The 25312-nt window shown below is 38.6% G+C and overlaps 1 protein-coding gene across 30 annotated transcripts in view; it reads left to right on the top strand.

The window, feature by feature from the left end:
- The window catches only part of MYO9A (myosin IXA), a 306446-nt gene extending 283819 nt beyond the window's left edge, over positions 1–22627 (top strand). For all 30 annotated transcript variants that reach the window (XM_073996176.1, XM_073996166.1, XM_073996163.1 and 27 more), the window contains 3 exons: positions 14344–14546; positions 16631–16773; positions 17923–22627. In XM_073996176.1, the coding sequence (XP_073852277.1) occupies positions 14344–14546; positions 16631–16773; positions 17923–18386 (810 nt within the window). In that variant the 3' untranslated portion in view covers positions 18387–22627. The remainder of the gene's footprint in view (positions 1–14343; positions 14547–16630; positions 16774–17922) is intronic.
- The last annotated feature ends 2685 nt before the right edge of the window (positions 22628–25312 follow it).

Below are 25312 nucleotides of genomic sequence, written 5' to 3'. Positions count from 1 at the left end.
TTGCCATTCCTTCTTGCATTCTTTTGCTATCATGAGCCTTACAGAATTTTCAGAAGAAATCAAAACTCTCCTCATAGGCCTTATTCATCCTAACACTATGGCATATCTTCTATTTGTCTCCATGGTTATCTTCTTAAGTCTTAGGAGAAAATGAAAAAGTGAGTTTCAACTGATTCCCTCAAATAGGGATCCTGTTTCCCTCAAATAGGTATCACTGAGATCCCCCACATTAGAGCATTTGACTCTCAATATTTGTGTTACAGTCTAAGAAGCCCATAATGGACTGGTCTCACAGAATTCTAACCCAAATTAAATAATTAAGACTGTCTGTTTCAGAATATCATTCTTAGAAAAAATAGACAATAGAATTATATACAGACTTCCTTAGACAGAGCATGGCAAATCTATATGATTAGGCGGTTGAATCTGTGGGTATTAGAAAGCATGTCCCAAAAGGAAGGAGGGAGAGATGGATCAGACGGTACTGTGTGCCAAATATGGTGAAAATACCAAGGAAGAAGTACTTAATTCTGCCTGGTGGCACAGGGTAAGGCTGTAGAAGGGAAGCTAGCTCTTAAGGTATGAGTTTAAATTAATCAGATGGAGAAAGACCTACCAGTTAGTATAAGTCAACAAGGTTTAATTCTGTAAAAGGCTATGTAGCTTGCATATAAACTTGTATATGTAATTGTGCAGAAGGGAAACCTTAAGTTAAAACCAAAATAGGCTTTGTTTTGAAGCAAACTCTAAAACATTAGTACTATGGGGCATTGAAGAGTGAGCCAGGACTCACAAGGTCTCAGAGTTTAGTACTTAATGTAAATTTTGGTGCTTTATATCTTATATTTATGATAGGGAATGGGAACTAATGTTAGCTACTATTTTTTAGCCATAAAAACAATTTCCTCCTGGGTCATCTTCAAAGTTCTCAGTAAGAACGGCTGAAAAGGGGCCGGGAGTGATAGCTCCCAGAACTTTGGGAGACTGAGGCTAGTGGATCACTTGAGTTCAAGACCAGCCTGGGCAACACGGTGAAACCCCATATCTACCAAAAATACAAAAAAAATTAGCCAGATGTAGTGGTGCATGCCTATGGTCCCAGATACTTGGAAGGCTGCGGTGGGAGGATCGCTTGAGCGCAAGAAGCAGAGGTTGCAGTGAGCCAACATAGCACCACTGCACGCCAGCCTGAGTGACAGAGCGAGACCCTGTCTTAAAAAACAAAAACAGACGAAATAGCTGAAAAGAATCCTAAGACTATTTTATTTTGTTTTATTTTTATTTTTTATTTTATTTTTTATTTTATTTCAGAGTGTTGCTGTTGTCAGCCTGGGCTGGAGTGCAATGGCACAATCTCGGCTCACTGCAACCTCTGCCTCCCCAGTTCTAGCAGTTGTCCTGCCTCAGCTTCCCAAATAGCTGAGATTATAGGTGTCCCCCACCACGCCCTAATTTTTGTATTTTTAGTAGAGACGGGGTTTCACCATGTTGACCAGGCTGGTCTCAAACTCCTGACCTCAGGTGATCACCCACCTCGGCCTCCCAAAGTGCTGGGATTACAGGCATGAGCCACCACACCCGGCCAAACAGACTAATTTAAAAAGAAGAAGAGATAGCAGAGTTGTCTAAGAACTTCCTCTCATAAAAACACCAGATATAAATAGTTTCACAAAGAAAAGGTACCAACTCTTTAAATACATAATTACATAATTAAATACATAATTATAAATATATAATTTAAGCTGCCTCAGAGTAGAGAGGGGAAAAGGTCTTTTTTAACTAAAAGAGTCTAACACTGATCCTCACCACCCCGCCCTCACACACACGCATACACAAAGAAAAAACCAATAAAAATTGCATATAGAAATATTAAAAGCAGCAGAGCACAGCATGGACTCTGGACTAGACTTTTGGGTGTAAATCCTAGCTCTAATTTACTAGTAGTTGTGACATGGCAAATTATTTAATCTCCATGCCTCAGTGTTCTTATCTATAAATTGGTTAATAGTACCAAACTTAGGATTAAATGAGTTGATTTTTTGTTTGTGTTTTAATTGAGACAGAGTCTCACTCTGTCACCCACGCTGGAGGGCAGTGGCACAATCTTGGCTCACTGCAACCTCTGCTTCCTGGGTTCAAGCGATTCTCATGCCTCAGCCTCCCGAGTAGCTGGGACTACAGATATGCACTACCACACCTGGCTAATTTTTGTATTTATTTTTAGTAGAATCGGGGTTTTGCCATGTTGGCCAGGCTGGTCTCGAACTCCTGACCTCAGGTGATCTGCCCTCCTCGGCCTCCCAAAGTGGTGGGATTACAGGTGTGAACCACCATGCCCAGTCTAAATTAATATTTTAAAACCATTAAGAACTATGCTTGTTATGGAACTCTCTCTATAAAGAGAATTCTTATACACACACCCCCATACACACAGAGATAGCACCTGATATATACATATAGGACTGCCTCATCTATGAATATTAATTCAAAAATCCTAGGTTAAAATATCACCGACACCTTGGGAGACCAAGGCGTGTGGATCCTTGAGCCCAAGAGTTTGAGACCAGCCTGGGCAACATGGTGAAACCCCATCTCTACAAAAAAAAAAAAAATTAGGCCTGGTGGCAAGCACCTGTAGTCCCAGCTACTAGGGAGGCTGAGATGAGAGAATCACCTGAGCCTAGGAAGTCAAGGCTGCAGTGAGCCATGATAACACCACTGCACTCCAGCCTGGGTGACAGAGGGAGACCCTATCTCAAAAAAAAAAAAAAAAAAAAGAATTAAAAAATAAAATAAAAATGAATCAGCAAGCAGAATTCAGTAGCCTATAAATATAAAAATATGAACCTTGACCAAGGAGGATTTAACCTAGGAATGCAAGGATGACTCTATATTAGGATAGCTATTAATGTCATTCACCATGTTTATTGATCTGTGGAGAAAAATTGTATTATCCTCATAGATATTTTAAAGGCATTTGATATATCAGCATTCTTTTAAAAAACATTTTTATTAAAACAGGGATATCTTATATTCTTAGCATGATAAAAACATATCTGAACCCAAAATCCAACATCTTGCTTAATGGAAGAACACTGGAAGCATTCTGATTAAAATCAAAAAAGGCAAGGATATCCATTATCCCCACTGTCATTTAACATTGATCTGAAGGTACTAGCTAAAGCAATTAAGAAAAAAGAATTGGAGATATAAAATTTTAAAGAAGTAAAATTATTACTATTTCCATTATGATTACATACATGTGAAACTCAGGAAAATCAACTAAAGAACTTAAAGATGATAAGAGAATTCTGATGTCTGAGTACAATTAATAAATTTTACTTATACAAGCAACCACTTGGATGATATGATGGAAGAAAAATGCCCGTTTATATATTGTACACACACACTTTAAACATCAACATCAAATATCAAAGAATACACTTAACAAGAAATATAGAAGATTTGTACAAAGAAAGCCTTAAGGCCGGGCGCAGTGGCTCACGCCTGTAATTCCAGCACTTTGGGAGGCTAAGACGGGCGGATCACAAGGTCAGGAGATTGAGACCATCCTGGCTAACATGGTGAAACCCCGTCTCTACTAAAAAATACAAAAACAATCAGTCGGGCGTGGTGGCGGGCGCCTGTAGTCCCAGCTACTCGGGAGGCTGAGGCCGGAGAATAGCGTGAACTTGGGAGGCGGAACTTGCAGTGAGCCAAGATTGCACCACTGCACTCCAGCCTGGGCAACGGAGCAAGACTCTGTCTCAAAAAAAAAAAAAAAAAAAAAGCCTTAAAACCTCAAATATTACAGAAGAAGACTTAAACAAATACATTTGGAAAGAAAGGCTAAATTTTGTAATGGTGTCAGTTCTTCTAAAGTAGTCTATTCATATATTGTTTCAATACCCAGTAGGAGGGAAAGAGGATATTTTCTTAGGCTCAACTTTCAGACTCATATGACTACCATGGGCTTCACTTGGCATCAGAATCACTTAGGATATGGGACTGGAAGTACAGCATGCTTGCAGAGAGCATAAGATCATGCTCGTGTGGGAGCCCTTGAAGCAGTCCACACAACCATCAATGAGTTATCTTTGGCCTCTAAGTCACAACTCAGGTGCAAGGAAAAAGGACTTCACATCCAATGGATGTAGAACTATTCTGCCTTGGAAGTTTTATGCCTATACAGGAATTAACCTCTTGTAAAATTCCATAGACATTGTTTCCAGCGTCCCCACAAGGGGTATGTCCAGTTACAACTGACTCAACTTTCATTGAATTCCAAATATATGGCTTCCTATGGGATATTTACAATTTATCTTTACTTATTCTCCAGATGCAGTTTATCAATCAGATTAATTTTTGTCAGAGGTGATGTTGCTTAATAACATCATTTGCAGCCTGCCTTTATCAAGTTTCCAGGGGTCCTGAGCTAGAACATTGACCAAAGATCAGTTCTTACACAGACAAGGAAAGAGTTTTATAACTCTTTACTTACAAATGTGGTCTCAACAAAAATAGCAAAAGAATACTTTGGGGACCTTTACAAGTTGATGCTAAAATTCATAAGAAAATAAAGAAGCAGAATAACTGGGAAAATTGTAAAAGAGAAAAATAAAGGATTATAATGTGAGTGGCATTTCAAAGGTCTGGTATTCACTAAATGATGTGGGGAAAATGAATATCCATATAGGGAAGAAAAGAAACAAACAAACAAAAAAGCTGAGTCAGGCCAGGCACAGTAGTTCATGCCTATAATCCCAGCACTTTGGAAGGCCAAGGCAGGAGGATTGCTTGAAGCCAGGAGTTTCAGATCAGCCTTGGCAACAATGCGAGATCTCATCTCTACAAAAAATTTAAAAAGTTAGCCGGGCATGGTGGCACATGCCTGTAGTCCCACATATTGGGGATACTGAGGTAGAAGGATCCCTTGAGCCCAGGAGTTGAAGGCTGCAGTGAGCTGTGATTGTGCCACTGCACTCTAACCTGAGCAAGAGTGAGACCCTGTATCTTTAAAAAAAAAAAAAAAAAAAAAGATTCACATCAAAGACTAAAGCATAAAAGTAGCTCTGGCACTATCCTGGCAGAGGTCCTCACTGCCCTGCATCCTGTAGACACTCAAGTACCCTACCTCTCTACCTTAATACTGCCAAAATACCCTAGTTTAACTCAGCTCAAAGGGCAATTGGGAAAGAGCTCAAGGGGAAATCAGAAAAGTTATCACCTAAACCTTTTCATGCAAAAGTTGAAACCAAGCCATAAAAGGTGGCTGAAGGGGATACATCTTTAGGGTGAAAAAAGTACAAATAGAAAAGGAAAATGGGAGCAAATGGAAAAAGATTAACCAGGAAACATTTATCTTCATAGAACAGAAACTGAAAACAAGCAAGAAAGAAGCTAAGTGTGATTAAAGATCTCTTATCAAGTCAGGGGTCCCAATATCTCACTGTACAATTCAGAAGAATTTTTAAGTTATTTTATAAGTGTACCTTTTTAGAGCTCTGAAAACACAGCTTTTAAGAAGAGAACTCCACTTCCTCCCATTTGAAAGGAATGAATTAAGTGCTAGTTTATTTTTCTGTACAAACTGAGAATAATTAGCTCTCTATAAGCCTAATAATGTCTTAAACTGCTTCCTGATCTTGGCTGTCTGTCAAAAGTATATTATCTGTGATGTCTTTGGTAGTGGTAGTCCAGTCCAGATTTTTCTGATAATCCTGTTAATGTGCTGTAAAGGATTGGAAATCTGGGTATTGTGTATAATATTAAATTGTATTTAGTACGACTTGAGACCTCCTACTTATTAACAGTTGAAGATAATTGTATTTTGATATTCTCATTTTAGGAACAGTTTGCCTGCAACGTTTAAGCCAGGAAGTCACTGGAATAGTTACTGAGAAAAAGGATGACAATATGGCTTTATATTTTTTCCAGTACTTGCATTAAGAGTTGGGTACAAATTATTCATGTAGTCTGTGATCAGTCAAAACCAATACAATCCCTATTATGATAGAAAAATATAATCTTGGACAGGGCTTTGCTATTATATAAGACTATTAAAGAAAAAATTTGAAAGGTTCAGCAACGAAAAACAAGTATTATTGTGTGACAAAAATGACCATAAAAAAAGTAAAAGGGAAGTGATGTACCATAAGAAAATATTTTCAATTCCCATTTCAAAGTCTAATTTTCCTTAATAAAGAGAAGCTCCTTATAAGTAAATAGAAAGATTAGCTACCCAGTGAAAAATGAACAAAGGATACTATAAACCACTTCTCAGTGTTATCTACAGATACTTTTCAGGGAAGTCTACAATTATTTTTATGATACTGTCAAGAAAATATTTGCCTTTTTCACTCTGTGACACACTGATGGGAGAAAAACAATTATGGAAAAAAACACTACAAGAGAATATACAGTGAGCAGGGATCCAGAAGAAAAAATTCCAGTTTGAAAAAAGTAAATTCATGCTTATTATAGGAAAGTGGGGAAGTGAAGGAAGGATATTATTCCAGTCAGGAAACTACTGTTAATAATTTAGTGTATTTGTAAATTTTGTATTACTCATTTTTAAAACCAATGGTATACAACCTTATGTACTGTTTTTAACACAGTATTAGTATTTTCCCATGTTTCTAAAAGCTCCATGTAATCAACTTTTTAAAAATTACTTTAGTCTTTGTAAGATAATTCTAGGCTGTAGGAGTTTCCATTTTTCTTTGTTTTGTTTAATGCTTCTTAAAATAGATCAGATCTGTTGAGCTTGTTTGATTTTCTTCAGCTATATTAAGTGATTTGCAGCTAACTCATGGTGAAATACTCCGGTGGCCAGCTAATGGTATGAACATTGAAAAAAGGCAGCTCTTTTATTGAATACTGGAATGTGGACACTAGGAATAAACTCAGATTTTCAAGCTTCTTGAGGCTTTTAAATCATATTATTTATTCATTTGGCTATAAATAGTCAACGTCAAATGGAACTGGATGATGTCCTGGAATTTATAGCATAAAGAATACTTTGTCATTTTTTGTTCAATTTGCAGACTGATCTTCTGTTTTGAGCTTGTTTTTCTTAACATGTTTTTTCCTTGTTGATTTTAGAACGAAAAGTGGAATAGCAATATTGTAATCCTCCTGATTTTATCCCATTATGTGTTTTAGTTTTAGAGGAGTTAGCCTGAATGCCCTTAGAACTACCCTCCAGCCTTTACCTTATCACCTGCACTAGATCATGGGTTTCTGTTTTTAAAACAGCACTTTTCCTTTCTTTCTTGCCAAAACCAACTCAGAAATTTGTCAAAGTGACATAATTTTCAATGGATATTCGTGTATTTCCATAAATAGCTAACTTTGAAAAGGAACTCTTAAATATCTTTTTTATTGCAAAATATAAAACATACTGAAAAACACAGAAACATAAATATTCAGTTTAATGAATTATTATAAATGAACATCCACATACCACCCCAGCTCAAGAAATAGGACGTTGCCAGCATCCCCAGAAACTCTCCTCTTTCCCTTTCTAGTCATAATCCTCTTTCTCCTCCAGAGGTAAGCAGTAACCTGATTTTTACATTAATGACTTCTTTTGTTTTATTTTTTGTTTGCTACTAAAATATGTGTCCCTGAGCACCATAGTTTCGCTTTACCTAATTTTGAGCTTTATATAAATGGCATCGTATAAGATGTATTATTGGCCGGGCGCGGTGGCTCAAGCCTGTAATCCCAGCACTTTGGGAGGCCGAGACGGGCGGATCACGAGATTAGGAGATCGAGATCATCCTGGCTAACACGGTGAAACCCCGTCTCTACTAAAAAATACAAAAAACTAGCCGGGCGAGGTGGCGGACGCCTGTAGTCCCAGCTACTCGGGAGGCTGAGGCAGGAGAATGGCGTAAACCTGGGAGGCGGAGCTTGCAGTGAGCTGAGATCCGGCCACTGCACTCCAGCCTGGGTGACAGAGTGAGACTCTGTCTCAAAAAAAAAAAAAAAAAGATGTATTATTTTGTCTCTGATTCATTTCAGTCAACCTTATGTGTGTAAGACTTATTCATATTTTGTTTAGTTGTAGCTCATTTTCATAACTGTATAGTTTATCAGTGTATGCATATACCACAATTTAGTCTACTGTTGATGGATATTTGGGTTGTGTTTTGGGGAATTATGATTTTAAGAGACACATACATGTATTTTTTGTTGGCGAAATATACAGGAGTGGATTGCAGGGTCACAGGATATATTTATCTTCAACTTTAGTAGATAATGCCAAACTTTCTTCCAAAATGGTTGTTAATATGTTAGCAGTGTGTAGGAATTCCCAATTGCTCCACCTGCCCCCAGCACTTTTATTACCAGATTCCTTAATTTTAGCTATTCTGATGGGTGTGTTATTTTTAAAAATTATATTTTTTATTGTGACTCTAACATGTATAATGTGTATGTGTATATACATGTTGGCTATTTCTATATCCTCTTTTGTGAGGAGCCTGTTCAGAGCTCTTGCCTGTTTTTCTAAATGGGTTGTCTTTTTCTGATGTTCTGTAGGGATTCTTTATGAATTCCAGATACAAATCCTTTATTGTTACTTTTGTTGCAAATTTTCTTCCATTCTATGGTTTGCTTTTTTCCTTTCTTTTTTGATGAACAGAGGTTCTGGATTTTAATGTTGTTAATCAGTCTTTCCCTTTGGGATGAATACCTTTTAGGGTCATGTTTAAGAAAATTTTTCCTTTCCACAATGCCCTGCAGTTCCCCTTTTGTTGTAAATTGGGAGCCTTTTTATGTGTGGGTCTGTTTCTAGGGGCTTTGGTTTGACTACCTTTGTACCAACACCACCACTATTTTATTTACCATAGCTTTCTAAAAATATCCGGTAGAATAAGTCATCCTACCTTCTTCATTGGTGTTTTGACTATTCTTGGCTGTTTATATTGCCATGTAAATTATGGAATCAGCTTCAAAAAATTATCTTGGGATTTTTATTAGGATTGCATTGGATCTATAGATTGCCTTCTGGAGAATTGACATTTTTACGATACTGATTTTTCCCATCTGTGAACATGATATCTCTCTTCATTCATGTAGCGCATTAGCTACTTTCAAAAGTGTTTTATAGTTTTCTGTGTTGAGATTTTACACATCTTTAGTTTGAATTACTGCTAGGTATTTAATATTTAAATGCAATCATAGGTATTATTTTAAAATTTTTATTTTCTGTTGTATAAAAATACAATTGATTTTGGTATTTTTCATCTTGTATTCAGTGACTTTGCTGAATTCACTTATTCTAATAAGTTTTCTGTGGATTTCTTTGGATTTTCTACCTGTACAGTCATACCATTCATGAATAATGATAGTTTCATTTGCTCTTTTATAATCCTTATACCTTTTCTTTCTTTTTCTTGTGTTAGAACCTGCAGTATAGTGTTGAATGGAAGTAGTAATAGTGATCATTACTGGCATGCTCCCAGCCCTAAAGGAAAAGCTTTCAACCTTTTACCACCAAGTGTGATGTTTGCTATAGAATTTGTGTAGGTACTTTATGAGATTAAGTATGTGCCCTTCTATTCCAGGTTTTCTAAGAGTTGTTATTGTGATAGAATGTTGAATTTTATGAAATGCCTTTACTGCATGTATTGAGGTTTTATCAGACTTTTTTATTGCATTGATTTGACACATTACACAGAGTCCATTTCTAATGTTAAACCATCATTATACTACTACAACAAATACAACTTTTCATATATTTAATATTTTTATATTACATTTTCTATATTACTTGATTCTGTTATAGTTAGGATATTGTTTAGGATTTTTGCATGTGTTTATGAGTAAAGTTAAGCCATAATAATCCTTTTTTGTTTTTGTTTTTGTTTGTTTGTTTTGAGACAGGCTCTCACTGTTATCACCCAGGCTACAGTGCACTGGCATGATCTTGGCTCACTGCAGCCTCAACCTCCTGGGCTCCTGCCTCAGTCTTCCATGTAGCTGAGGCTACAGGCACGTGCCACCACGCCTGGCTAATTTTTGTATTTTTTTGTAGAGAAGGGGTTTTGCCATGTTGCCAAGGCTGGTCTTGAACTCCTGAGCTCAAGCGATCCACCTGCCTCAGCCTCCCAAAGTTCTGGGATTGTGAGCATGTGCTACTGCACCTGGCAGTAATCCTTCTTTTTAATGTATTTGTTTTGTTTTGTTATCAAAGTTACGCCTGACTCTAAAGACAAGTTAGGGAATAATTTTTAATTCTGTGGAAGAATTTGTTATTTCTTCTTGTCTGCCACTGAAATCTAGGCCTAGAGTTTTTGTTTTTGGAAAGATTTTTATTCTGGATTCAATTTCTTTAATATTATTCACATTTCTAATTTCTTCATTGATGGTATTAATTAGATTTTTGTAGAAATTTCTCCACTTTGTCTAAAATTTTATACTTATTGACATGAAGTTGTTTTTAGTAGTCTCTTACCCTCTGGGTCTACAAGATTTGTAGTGACGTCCCGTTTTTCATTCCCACCTTTGGTTATTTGTGACTTCTCTCTTTCAGTCTTGCTAGAGTTTTAAAATTTTTATTCGCCTCTTCAAAGAGCTACATTTGACTTTGATTGTCTTCATTCTAATGTTTGTTTGCACTTTTCTTTATTGCTTTTGTTGCAGGAGGAATTTATTATGTTGTTCTTTATCTAGTTTCCTGAAATAGATTCTTACATCCTTAATTATGAATCTTTCCTTCTTTTCTAATGTATGTATTTAAGGCTATAACTTTAAAGTAGACAGAGCTTACATGGGTTTTTATATTGTTTCATTCAAAATATTTTCTAATTTCCATTGTGATTTCCTCTTTGACCATGGTTTGTTTTAAAGTCTATTTCTTAATTTCTGAGTGTACAAGAATTTTTAATTTTCTCTTTGTAACTGCATTATTAGAAAACTTGTTTTAAATTACTTTAATGGTCAGATAAATTATTTCAACCCTTGGAATTTTGTTGTTTTGCTATGTGTGCTTTAAAGTGAGTATTCTGTAGTTAGATACTGAAGTCTATATATGTCTGTTAGATTGCTTACATCAAGTTCAGTTTTACATCATTTCTGATTGCATGTGCACACTTGTTCTGTCAGTACTGATTATAGTCTATTTTTCTTTAAGTATTTCTGTCAATATTTTACTTTAAATTTTTTTGAAGCAATTTTTTAAGTACATACATATTTGGAAATGTTTTATCTTCATAATATGAACCTTTGTCATTGTGAGGTATCCCTCTTTATCACAGGTAACACTTCGTAAAGTTTACTTTGTTTGTGGTTAACATAGCTGTACTAGCCTTATTTTGGTTAGTATTTGCATGGTATGTCTTTTTTTTTTTCCCATTTCTTTACTCTCAGCCTTTCTGAATTCACATGTCTTTTATAAACATCACATAGTTAGGTTTTCTCTTTTTTTATATGGCCTGACAATCTTCAAATTTTAATAGGAGCATTTCATCTATTTACATTTAATATAATCACCAATATATTTGGGTTTAAAATCTGCTTTTTATGTGCTTTTTATTTGTCCTACCTGATATATGTTCCTTTTTCTTTTCTTCCTTGCCTTTTTTGCTCTTTCTTGCATTTTTTGACTACTTTTTTATTCCATTTTTTTTGTTTGTTTGGAAGTTTTACACTTTTACTATTATTTTAGTATTAACCAAATGGTGAAAACAGATCTGTGATCTATCAGTGTCTGTTAACTAGTAGTTTTATCTTTTTCCTAGATAATACAGGTGCTTTAGTATGCCTTACTATGATATGATTTTGTTGCTCTTATTGTTGTTTATCTTAATTATCTGTATGTTTTAAATCCAACACATCGTTATTGTGTTTTATGCAGTCACTGTTTAGACATACTCACTTTTCATTGCCTTTCATTATTTCTCACACCTCTGACTTTTCTTCTTGAGACATTTTCAATCTTCCCTTCAATATTTCCTTTAGTGCAGGTCTGCTGGTGTCAGATTCTCCCCATAGTCTGTCTGAAATGTCTTTGTTTCACCTTCATTCCTGAAAATTATTTTCTATATATAACAGTTAAGCTTGGCAGTTCCTTTTTCCTTTCATACCATGAAAATATTCCATTGTTTTCTGCATTCCATTATTTCTGTTGAGAAACAGACTTTGAATCTAATAGTTGTTCCTTTTTTGCAAGTAATTTGCTTTTTGTAACTGCTTTTAAGTCTTTCTTTTACCTTAGGCCTTTAGTTTTTAACAGTAGTTTGTCTAGGTATAGACTTCTTTTCATTTCTCTTTCTTAGGGGTTGTAGGCTTTCTTAAATTCCTAGGTTAATATCTTTAACTGCTTTTAAAAAATGCTCTGCCATGATCTCTTCAATATTTCTTCTGTAGGATCTCTCTTGTCCTGATATTTGCCCAGGCTGGAGTGCAGTGACGTAAACTTGGCTCACTGCAACCTCTGCCTCTCGAGTTTAAGCAATTCCCTTAACTCAGCATCCTGAGTACTGGGACTACAGGCGCATGCCACCATGCCAAGCTAATTTTTGTATTTTCAGTGGAAATGGGGTTTCTTCACATTGGCTAGGCTGGTCTTGAACTCCTGACCTCAGGTGATCCGCCCGCCTCAGCCTCCCAAAGTGCTGGGATTACAGGTGTGAGCCACTGCGCCCAGCCATTCTTTTACTTTCTTTTGTGAATTTTTCCATTCTTTCGTTTCTTCCTGCTTGGTTCAGGATTTTTCTTTTGACCTAATTTCCAGTCCACTACTTCAACTATGTCTTCCTATCTCCTTCAGCATGGTTATTTTAAATCCCATAGCCACCATATCTGGAGTCTTTTAGGGTTTCTGTTTTCTGTCATTTTTACTAGTTTTTGTTTACGTTGTCTTGTCTCCTTTTGTGCCTGTTACCTTTGATTATTTGTCAGAGTATTTGAAACATTATTTTTAAAATATTTTGAGGCCTAGGATAATGTTACTTTCCTCCACAGAATGTTTTCATTTTTTTCTGCCTGGTCCTGAAGTATTAGCAATCTGAGATTACTTTAATTCATTTTTAGGGATTAGAATTTTCTGGACCATCCAGATGACTTGAAGCTAGACTACAGTATCTGCGAGGACTTTTGTAATTTCAGTTTACTCTTAGTCTAAGAAACAAACCTTAGGGATCCCAGTGTCAGGCACGGAGGTTTTGCCAGGCAGCAACTCACACCGTTGAGTGGGTCTGGCTCCAACTTTTATTCTCTACCCCAAGATGATGGCAAACTTTTTCTGTAAAGGACTAGAGAATATATTTTAGGCTTTGTAGGCCAGTCTCCGTCTCAGCAATCAACTCTGCCATTGTTCTGAAAAAGCAGCAATAAACAATAAGTAAATTAATGAGGATGAACGTATTCCAATGAAGCTGTATTTACAAAATATGTGCAAGGCTAGATTTGCCACACAGGCCATAGTTTGCCATCCTCTGCTGTAGCACGTCAAAAGCTCTGTTTAGAGTCACAGCCACCTCTGACATTTAGATTAGCGCTAAATGCTGGACTAACCTCTCCTTAAATCTATCTGGTTAGCTCTTCAATGCCTTCAAGCATATGTTGAGTTTTTATGTTTCTTAGCAGAAGATTAACTTGGAAAGTTCAGTTTGCCACTACCAGAAGCTAAAGTCACATATAAAGTAACCAATGTTTGAAAAAAAAAAAAAAAGGGAGAAGCAGCAATGAGATTTTCACACTCTAATCTCAAGAATAGAAGTTTCTAAGAAAATATATCTCGCTAGCACCCTGTGTTATATAAATGACTACATTTTGTTTTTGTTTTTCAAAACTGAGTTTTAGAACATACTTCTATGGTCTTCCTAGAGAGATTGTACATTCCAAGGCTAAAGTTATAGAGCACTGTTATCCATCAGAACTTACTATGATGATAGGAAATGTATATGTGTACCAGTCGGTGTAGGGGTCACGAGCTACTTGTGGCTATTGAGCACTTGAAATGTGGCTAGTGTGACTGCAGAACTGAAATGTTACTTCAATTTTAATTAATTAAAAAAATATGCAGATGTGGCTATTTTGTTTGGAATGGATGCAGCTTATATTAAAAGAAGAATCTCATCTCAGTACACAATGGTTTCTTACACTCCCACCTACCGAAGTATCCATTTTCCAGCACTCTTGCAAGAAATATTTTAACTTAAATGTATTGGATGAATGATGTCTCACTAAATATCCTAGGCCTTGCAGAATGTTTCCATTTGTTCTTACCATTCACCTGGTGTGATGGAAGTACACTTGTTATCCTAAAAGATCTGCATGAAACTGATGCAGTCACTCAATTTACTTTCTAATGTGAATTTTTCTCTGCAGGGAAAGGGGCGTATTCGTCGAGGAAACTATCCAGGTCCATCGTCTCCTGTTGTAGTTCGGTTGCCTTCTGTGTCTGATGTCTCAGAGGAGACCTTGACTAGTGAGGCAGCCATGGAGACTGACATCACAGAACAGCAGCAAGCAGCTATGCAGCAGGAGGAGAGAGTACTGACTGAGCAGATTGAGAACCTACAGAAGGAGAAGTGAGTATCCAGGAGGAAGGGGAGAGACAGTCATTGTCTGTTTTCATTTCCTTCCTTCTATCGTTTCTTTATTTTTTCTTATTTATTATCTCCTGTGTGTTAAACACTGTGTCAGGTGATACAGGAGATGTTGAAATGACAAAGACATGTTGCCTGTACTCAGGTAACAGTGTGAAAGTTGTTCCCTCTGGGAAGCCAGTTTCATGAGCTGGAAAACCTGAGGCTGCTACAGTGATGGTCTGGAGAGGCTGACTGGGAGGAGGACACAGTATCCACAGGGCATGTCAGTCTTAGTCACGATTCATCTAGCAGTAACAGTGGGGAGCCAAGATGAGGCACTGGAGTCCTAACAGGTCAGAGACCAGCCTTCACGAACAGATTTATTTTGCAAAGAAGAGTAATAATTCTTAGGCTAAGCCAAAGTCCCTTTCAAGAATGGGCATCATTCACAAATCCATGAAGGAAGGTTATTAGCCAAAGATCCATATGGCCATGGGAACAGCAACTAGATGGTCATAGTAATGCTATAGCCCTAGAGAGTGCTAGGATACTGGATAGGGAAATTGATTGCAATTTAGGAGAGAGACAAATAAGAAGCTCTTTTACCTCCATTCATCACTGTTGCAGGGATTGGGTGACATTATGCCTTGGGGATAATATGAACATGCCATGGTTCTCCCTAAAGGTGCTGTGTAATAGTTCTGGTCGACATTGATGACTCTTAGAAAGTCTTAATGGGATCTTTATTCCTGAGTTCCAGGATCACAGGTCTTGAGTTTGACTTATAAGGGGATATGAGACTGTTAAAGTACTTTTTTGGTCTCTCATGATTGATTCTGGAATATATATAGGCCAGCTAAAAAAGCAGCTGGGGCTCAGCTGTAAAAAACATGATAAGGCAAAGATGATGTACATTGACCAGGGGCTATTTGCTAGAAGAGTGATCTGAAAAGAAGACCCAATTCGGCTTTGATGCAGATGATGTTAGCGGTCTTGAAGGATTCATAGGAATTTTCAAGTAAGGGGAGAGTCCCTAGAAAAAGAAAGAAGAACGAGCACAGTCTCAGAATGCACATGACCTCAGACAATTGTAATACTGGTGATACTATTCTTGAAATGATTGTTCATGGATCTCAAGCTAGGTAAAGTGGAAGTAAAGGTAAGGGGCTCTGTTAGGGAAGAGACTTGATTAGAAGGTGAGTAAGAATTGGAAGGATAAGAAGGTTGTGAACAGGGCAGAATATTGGATTCACAGTTGGTGTATTCAGGTAATGACAAGCTCCAGCATCTGCCCATTGGAGAAAGTAGCTTAGCAAAAGTGGAGGAAAATATTGTTAGAAGTTGCAGACATAAAAGAACTTCAGTGTTAGGATATTGAGATGAATTTTTACAAAGATATTAATTGAATAGATCAGGTGATGTCAAGCATTAGTGAGAAAGCAAGGTTAGGAGCTGAGTACCAAAGACATCACGGAATGTGGGGCATTACTGAGAGGCAGCTGGGTGACTGATGAAGAAGGAAGACTAGAGAATGCGATAACTAAAGATGGCATAAGCTTCAAAGGACAGAAAAGATCAATCAGTGTTTTTCTTCATCTAGAGGTCTCTGTGGTGAAGGTAGAGGATATAGTCCACAGCCAGTTAGTAAGCTTCATGGAAAATAGTTTAGGAGCTGGAAGGAATCTTAGAGGTTATCTAATTTAATCTCTTTGTTTTGTGGTAGGAAGCTGAGGTCCAGAGAGAGAAAGGTACTTTCCTGATGCATTATGGATATTATGAACAAGGTTAGAGCCCTGATCTCCTGATTATCAGTCCAGAGTTCATTTTACTGAAAGATCTCACCACGACAGCATCTTCACCCTACTCTTACCCCTGTTATTGGTCCTAGATTGACTATGATTTTATCCTTTAGTCCATATAGTTTTAGCGTTCACCATATTTGGCATCACCACCTGGATGGGGACAGTAAAAATGGACTCTCTTTGCTTCTTAGATTCCTGACTTTCATGGAGGATCTTTTTTTCTGTTATCTTCCTTCCACTTCCTATCAAATATGCTAATGGTTTCTTGATTGTATCTTACAGGGAGGAGCTGACATTTGAGATGCTTGTACTGGAACCCCGTGCCTCTGATGATGAAACTCTTGAGTCTGAGGCCTCCATTGGGACTGCTGATAGCTCAGAAAATTTGAATATGGAGTCTGAATGTGCTATCTCTGAGAAATCAGGTAAGTGAACATGGTAGACCAAAGACGCCAGATTTGTTTTGCAAAGGAGGAATAAAGATTCCGAAACCAAGACAAAGTCTTTCAAGAATGCACTGACCATACATCAGCAGTAACAAAGTCCTGAGGAATTTTGTCCTTTTTTTTTTTTTTTTTTTTTTTTGAGACGGAGTCTCACTCTGTCCCCCTTGCTGGAGTGCAGTGGCCGGATCTCAGCTCACTGCAAGCTCCGCCTCCCGGGTTCAGGCCATTCTCCTGCCTCAGCCTCCAGAGTAGCTGGGACTACAGGCGCCCGCCACCTCGCCCGGCTAGTTTTTTGTATTTTTTAGTAGAGACGGGGTTTCACTGTGTTAGCCAGGATGGTCTTGATCTCCTGACCTCGTGATCCACCCATCTCGGCCTCCCAAAGTGCTGGGATTACAGGCTTGAGCCACCGCGCCCGGCCAATTTTGTCCTTTTATCCATATAGTTTTAGCCTTCATCGTTTGGCATACAGGTCCTTATCACTATCTGGATGGGGATAAGAAATGTAATTGTCTTTGCTACTTAGATTCCTGACTTCCATGGAAGGTCTTTTTTTTCCTGTTGTCTTTGTAAAGCTTCCATATACATTGTTTATCAAACCAACTCTTCAGTGTGATTGAGTTTTGTTTGTTTGTTTTGTTTTGTTTTGTTTTGTTTGGTAATTTAATGTTTTATCCTGTACTTACCACAGAGAAAAGCCAATAATCACAATATATGTTGTCTTACTGACCCATGACCCATTTTCTGAGCGTGGCAGGAATTGTGCCCCACTGTGAGGTGGGACTATATACATATACAAAGGAGGTGTTTAACTGGGTGGCATGTCTCAGGGAGATGTAGAACTTATCTACATATCCCGGCAGTTTTTAATATGATAGTGACTGTTCTAGGCCTCCACTGGTGGCATAGTCAAACACCAGATTTCCTTGAGGATGATTCTGAACTGCTATATAGAGAAATGGATGGTGAGCTCTCTTTGACTATGACTGTGCCCATAGTAAGTCAGCCTGGAACCTCCAAATCTTATCCCACCCAATTTCATGTGTGAACAGTGACACCTATTCATTACATGATGATTTGCTTTAGAGGGCACTGTCATTTACATCTTTGGTCTCTTTTTTGCCTCAGAGAGAAGCTTAGCCCTTAGCTCCCTGAAGACAGCTGGCAAGTCTGAACCTTCCAGCAAGTTGCGAAAGCAGCTTAAAAAGCAGCAAGACTCTTTAGATGTAGTGGACTCTTCAGTCTCCTCTTTATGTCTGTCTAACACGGCATCGTCTCATGGGACCAGAAAACTATTTCAGATTTATTCCAAATCTCCATTCTACCGAGCTGCCTCAGCTAATGAGGCCCTGGGAATGGAAGGACCATTGGGCCAGACCAAATCCCTGGAAGACAGGCCTCAGTTCATCAGCAGAGGAACCTTCAACCCAGAAAAGGGCAAACAAAAATTAAAGAATGTGAAAAACTCACCTCAGAAAACCAAAGAGACCCCAGAGGGAACAGTCATGTCTGGCCGCAGAAAAACTGTGGACCCAGACTGCACCTCCAACCAACAGCTAGCACTCTTTGGAAATAATGAATTTATGGTCTGAACCGGCAGATGTGTGTCCCTCCGTGGCTACAGAGTGGTAAACACATCTCACCTTTGGGGCTGCGTTTCATCACCTCGTCCACAATAGTCCATCCTAATTGTGGTCCTGCCTCTTTTCTAAGCATATGGCTAAGACTGTATGTGCTGAATTCCTGGGCCTCCTGCAGAAGCAGAAAGCCTGCTGGGGATGGTGCCAGCTGTGCCTTGGCTGCTGTATTTGAATTGAGATTTTACTAAACAAAGCCACCTAGGGCCTGGGGATTTGGGTCAGTTATAGTTGCCTCTCCCCCACCCTCTTTTCCCTTCCCAAAGGTGGGTGTTGAACTAGGGGGGATATTGCTGACCTGAGGGACCCTCTCATTTCTGACATTTGAAGAAAACGTATAAATCTTTCTTAACTATGAAAGCAAAAGCCTTTGGGTTTATTTTGGGATAGTTAGGAGCTGGGGTAGAATATAATTTTTTTCCAAAAACTTATAAACAAAAAGCCTAATCCCTCTATTTTAAGATTTCTGAAAAAACACTCCATGTTATATTCTGGGGAAAGCAAAAAAAGTGATTGTTTCCATTAAGCCATCAGAGCGTGTCTCAGATATCTTGTTATATGGTGAAGAAGAGAATACCTATTTTGTTTTTGATGATGTTTGATGTTATAATAATCAGTGCTGGTTTGACTCCTGTTTAGTTCCTGCCAAATACATTGCATGGGCTGAAGTGTCAGTAGCCATACTGTTCTCATATTTCCTGGTCCTAGGATCAGATTCTTATACTTTAATTTTTAGTTTCCCAGAGACATGGTGATCCCTAAACTTATGAAGGTTCCATCCTAAGCCATTCAGGCTTTTCTCTTTGTATAGATTAAACCGAAAACCACATATGAGCCTGTTCATCTGCTGGTGGATTCCCACCACAGACTCAAATAATGTGACCATTTAGTTAGTTCTCCAAAAATATTCACATACAATATTGCATGAATAAGTGTTACAGAAAGCTGCCAAAAAATAAAAAGGTTTTTAATATGACCTATCTAACTTTTATCTTCCTTTTCTCAGACCATCAGTATTAAATAGATGGAAAAAAATCAAGGACTACTTGAAGCTATTTTTGTTAATATTCTGGTTACTGAAGTTTATTGTAAATATGTATGTATAGTAGGCATATTTCTTTTTAACCTTGTGCTTCCCTCCTTCCCATGGAATTTCTTCCCACAGATTAGGGGCCACTGGACAAGGGGATGAGAGCCATTCATCCCTGGGTTGAGGGAATAGTAAGACATCATTTTCACCACTGGGTGGTCTTCATACACATGAGTTGTAATAACATTTTAAGTATCTTAGCATTTGTGGGAATAGAAATCTGTTTTTGCTATTTATAATATATGAAAAATGAAACATGATAGCCTTTCTCGAGATAAGTATGTGAAATGTTTATTTTTAAAGTTACTAAATGCATCTTGTCTTGCTACTACATGCACTGCTCTGAAAAAGAGCCTTTACCATCTATAACCTGTATTTTGGTTATTCTTCCTTTTCATACTTCTTTGAAGTTGTGGAAATATTAAGTCTTTTGTTAAGGCAGAGTCTCTCCTGTTACACAACACTGAACCTCATGCCACTGCCTCAGTGGTTATTGGCCAGCCCCAGAGGTTAGACTTGGAGCATAATTCTGAGTGGCAGCTAAAGGTAGCAGGAGTTTTACCTCTCCCTGCTTTGGGTTCAGAATTGAGCCAGAGAAAGGAAGCTTTTAAAATCTCCAGAATAATGATGGTTAATGAGCAAATGTTATACTTTATATCCCACAGACATCTGCCACCTTGTTTGTCTTGTCCTGGGGAGTACTAAATGTTAAGCTTTTAAAAATCTGAATTTCAGAGAATCTCCTAGAGGACAGAGGAAAACCCCTCAGCATGGTGTGTCATAGTGGGATTGCTGGTTCCTTAGCCCCATGCCAGGTTGCACAGTCTGTGTTTCAGTGTTCTTGGGGGAGTAGTGTGCTGCTGGGCATTAATTGTTACTCTGCACTTACTCCAGAATGTTGGTTAAATCCTGTATTTAAAAAAAAAAAGAGATTGCCCTTATCAGATAATTTCCTGTGGCCCAGAGGAATGGCCAGGAGAAGACATGTTGGCACATGTTCTTCCTTCTAAATCTTTGTGAGATTTTTTTGGTAAAATAAGTTTTTTGGCAGTTAAAAAATGACTGATGTAAGTCACTTTATAGGAACTAGCTGATGGATGTTAAGAGACTTTATAATTTTTCTCAGGGACCTGAAACTCCAATTTGGGTAAAATTCAATTAAAAAAAGAAAAAAAGAAAAAACTTGTTTTTTTCAGTTGCTAGATTTATGTGGATTTCTAGTCATTTAATCTGCCAGGATTGGGGTGGGTGGGTGAGGAGGAGAGATCCACAAAATTGTAAGAGTGGAGAGCAGTGTGGGGCCCTCCCTTTGAGGGAAAGCCGTTGTTTACATAGGGTAATAGGCCTTGTTGGCCTGATCAAGAGATGAAGCCATAACTCCTAAAAACCTTCAGAACCAAATGCTGTGTCTGCATCCATCTGTTCTCACTGGCCCTCTGCATGGTAAAGTTATGTCACCACAAAGTGATGCCGCGTTACAGTCACTTATGAAACTGTTAGCCCTTCGTATGCATCACACTTGTGGTTCCATAGTGCTTCTCCTTTGCTTGTTTGCTTTGATCTGCATGGCAGCAGTGGGGCAGCTCCACATTTGGAGCCCATACTCCAAAATGCAGAGCACTCTACTTCTAGCACACATTCCCAGCCCCAAACAAAACCTGAATTTTCAACTCTGCCCATTAAAGTGAATGTATTCCTGTAATTTAGTATGTACTTATTATGGAAAATGTAACAAAAGCAGAGAAGTGTGATTTCATTCTGTATCACAAATTGAAGCAAATTAACAGCAAATCCAGCAGGATTCAGGGAGGCTTAGTTTACAACGTATTTTGTACCTCCTGCCATTTAAATTATTTTGCCACTCTGGGCTTCTGAAAACACAAAGGGAGATACAGCCCTCCAACTATGAGCCTTGCAGAGAGAGACAAAAGGGCCAGAGGTCCTGGGATGGAATACTAGAGCCCCCATCTTCTCTTGCTTTGGAAACCTGCCAGAGCACTTATCCTGCTGGAAGATTAATGCAGACTCCGTTCTGTGTTTCATAACGGTAGAGTTGTTTTCACCATCCAAAACAGAGGGTCACAAAAACAGAGGGTCAGAAGTGTGCTGAAAAGATGTGGTCCAGCAGGGTTCTATAGTCCCACCTCAGTGCCTGTGGTCTGTGTTTTTAACTGTAACAAGCACTTTGGTAAACTAGAAAGAAGAAAGGATTCTCAGGATGTATTCAAAGCTAAGAGAGTTTTCATTTTAAAAAGAAACATACTCTATGGCTTTCCTCATCCTCCTCTCTTTTTTCTTCTTGGTGGGAAGCTGGATGCGGGACATGCATCATTCTGTATGGACAAATGTGTTACGTCCACCCATACTCTTGTGACAACTCCCCAGCACTGTCCCCCAATACCATGCTGGACTTGGTAGTAAAACTCCGTGGTATCTGTGGGAGTCCTCTCTTTTTGTGCCCTAGACTACTTTTAACAAACACTTTTCTCTGGAATGACTCCCACATTTAATTGGGTATTGAAAGGGTAACAGCAAAATGATGATTGTGGAGATGGATCTGTTAGGTCTCATATTGGTCCCCTGGTTGAAACTTTTTTCAAAAAAGCCCCCACAATGGGCCTGTCACCTTGCTAGTCATCCATTCTTAATGCCTATTTATCAGCCCTCTGAGGTCATATAAAAGTTGCACCTTTTGAACCACAAGTATTTGTATTTACTATGGGAAAGGTGTGGACTACAGATTAGTATTATATTTAATGGATTTTAAGTAATTTATAAGTATGCTGAGTGTAAATTTTTAAAGAACTGTATTATAAAAGGACATATCCTGTGAAATATAACATTTTACTGTTTAATAGAATAATTCTATAAGAAGAATGATTTGTCTCACCCACGGAACTGATTACATTCCGGATGCAATCAACAGGCACTTTGTAATTTCCTTTTTGTTTTTTTTCTTTGCGGGGGGTTGAGGGGTAACAAGACATCATCTGTATAAAGTGCAGTTTGTGTCACTCAAAATATGCACTGTATGGCTACACAAAAGCAGCTTGATGAACAAATCACCCTATGGCTCATTAAAGAACAAAGCTTCCAGAAGCAGCAATATGTGTGGTTTGTTTTCCAACCATCCTGGCTCCCACTCCAACTATTCCAACCCAACTCCAAGAAACAGCAGTGACTTCTTAGTTACACTGATGTGTTTTCAGGAAAGGACTCAACCCACAGTTGACAAAACACAGAGGTGGTAGTCACTGGAACTCAACTGAATTCAAGTAAAGGTGTGATTCAAGGTGTTTTTTCTGTAGTGGATGCAGGAAAAGCAGTAAATCTGCATTTAGGATCCTCCCCTAAATTGGCCACTTGAAGAAGTAGCAAGGTTGCTAATACAGGGCTCAAGGATTCTCACTGAAAAGCAAAGCAACACATGCAATAGAAACAGAAATTTTAACTCAGTTTGTCATTTTTGTTCTGCCACCAACTTTTACTGCATGACTGGGAAAGGCATTTGCTCTCTCTGAATGTTAGTTTTCTTATCTGGAGGTCAGTTCTCTTTCCCAAACTCCCATATTTGGAGAACTCCTACTGACCCACAGGTTTTAATGTAAAAGGCAGTTGTCCTGGGAAGTTTGCTCTGACCCCGTGAATTGGGTTAGAGGTCTGTGTTCTCAACAGCTGTCAGTATTCATGGTGTCAAACACTTGCCTGTCTTGCTGACTCTTAGATCCCAGCACCTAACAACAGGTGCTGGGCAGATATTGGATGAGAGGATTGATTAGGATCAGTGGTTCCAAAATGCCAAATCAGGTCTAAGGTTACATGGGGAAAAAAACATGTAGTGATTTTTTTCCCCTAATGCCAAATGTATTCAATTTTTAAAATTCTGGGGTCATCCTTCTCACTTGTTTTTACATTAAATTTACATTTACATTTTTGCATTAAATTTACATTGAAATATGAATAGTGAGTGTTGTTTAAAATTCCCTTAGTTGCCCATAATAAAACCTGCAAATACCATTTTTATTTATTTTTATTTTTTTGAGATGGAGTCTCACTCTGTCACCCAGGCTGGAATGCAGTGGCACAATCTTGGCTCACCGCAACTCCCACCTCCCAGGTTCAAGTGATTCTCCTGCCTCAGCCTCCCAAGTAGCTGTGACTACAGGTGCCTGCCACCATGCCTGGCTAATTTTTGTATTTTTAGTGGAGACGGGGTTTCACCATGTTGGCCAGGCTAGTCTCGGACTCCCGACCTCAGGTGATCTGCCTGCCTTGGCCTCCCAAAGTGCTGGGATTGCAGGTGTGAGCCACCACGCCCAGGCGAAATACCATTCTTAAAACTTGCCCCTGAGATTACGGAGTCGACAACTATTGTGATGACAAAGACCTGCGAACAGAAAGGTACATAAGGAGAGGCAAGTTATACAGTGACCAGAGCTTTGGTTTGTTTTTTAAAATTGCTTTTGCCCCTAGAATCGGTGGCAGTACGGTGTCTTAGAGCCAGAGATAGAACCGTGAAAGTAGATAAGGTACATGTAATATCTGACTGTTGAATCTTGTAGGTATGTCAGACTCACAGTCAAGGAGTGTATCGCCCACAGGCATTGTCCTAGGTGCTTAGGGTACATTAGTGAACAAAGATCTCTGCCCTGTGGAGCCTGCATTCTAGTGGGGAACACCAGTGATGTCCACCAGATGGAGACTAGTCATCTGCAATACCTGGGTTGACTATCGGGTTGCACTTCTTGGCATCTTTAAGTCTTCCCCTGCCCTTCCTACCTTGAAATATCCCCTTGTGGGTAGAGAAGTGTCTTGTGAATCTAAAAACTAGCTTCGTTTGAAAAGGCCCAGATAGTCCCACAGGGACTACCTCTGTGGTGCTTCATAGCCAAAGACATTGGCATTAAGGGAAGAAAAAAAAGCTTTTGAATTCTCTCTTCTAATAAGGACGCTAAATGCAATGAAAAAGCCATTACTCATCAGAATTTCAGTAGAGCCAATCTGCAACAAAAAGTTGAATAATGGCTGTCATCCTAGGTGGTTTACAGACAGGAATTTGTATTCCTGTCTGTAAGACATGCTGAGAGCTGCACCAGATTAGGAAAACAGACGCCACTTTGTATTCCAGGTGAGATGGACTTAGTACAGAAATTAGGATCTGACAAAGGTCAGAGATACTCCCACAGGTCAAGAAAGCCAATACAAATCTCACCTAAAAGTCCCAGAGTTCTCAAGAGCTTGCCTGGAAGCTAGTGCAATTCTAGCCAGGAGGCTGCTGTGAAATCTATTTTCCCACGACGTGGCTGCAGTGTCTCCAAAGAAAAATGGCTTCTGTTTTTCCTAATGCCAAATTTAATCAGTTTGGCATTAGGGGGAAAAAAATGTCCTGTGAGTGCCTTTCATTAGCAAGTCCTAGGAGAAAGGGTTTCTGGGACATGTAGTTCTTTCCTGGCATCTCTGCAATGAAGAAAAGCCCTTAGAAGTGGGGAAGGGGGTGGTATTGATGCCAGATTGACAGCAGACAATCCAGCTTATGTACTTCCTCTAATTCTCCAAGACTTCTTCTTGGAGAGCCCTCAAATCTCCTTCCCAATGTAGATGTGCTGTGCTCACACATCCCAGATGCTAGCCTGTGAACTTCAGCAGGCTACCTTTGCAGTCTTACCATGTCCCCCAAAGCCAAACTGTAAGATAAATATGCAGGACTGGTCATGTCATATTTCAACCATGTGTCTTACTAAGGTGGCTTTGCTCAGGCCTTAGCTCATATGGATAAAATCTTTGATAGGGA

Source organism: Macaca fascicularis, chromosome 7 (genome assembly GCF_037993035.2).
Source record: "Macaca fascicularis isolate 582-1 chromosome 7, T2T-MFA8v1.1".
Classification (NCBI taxonomy): domain Eukaryota; kingdom Metazoa; phylum Chordata; class Mammalia; order Primates; family Cercopithecidae; genus Macaca; species Macaca fascicularis.
This window is presented reverse-complemented; position numbering and strand designations above follow the sequence as displayed.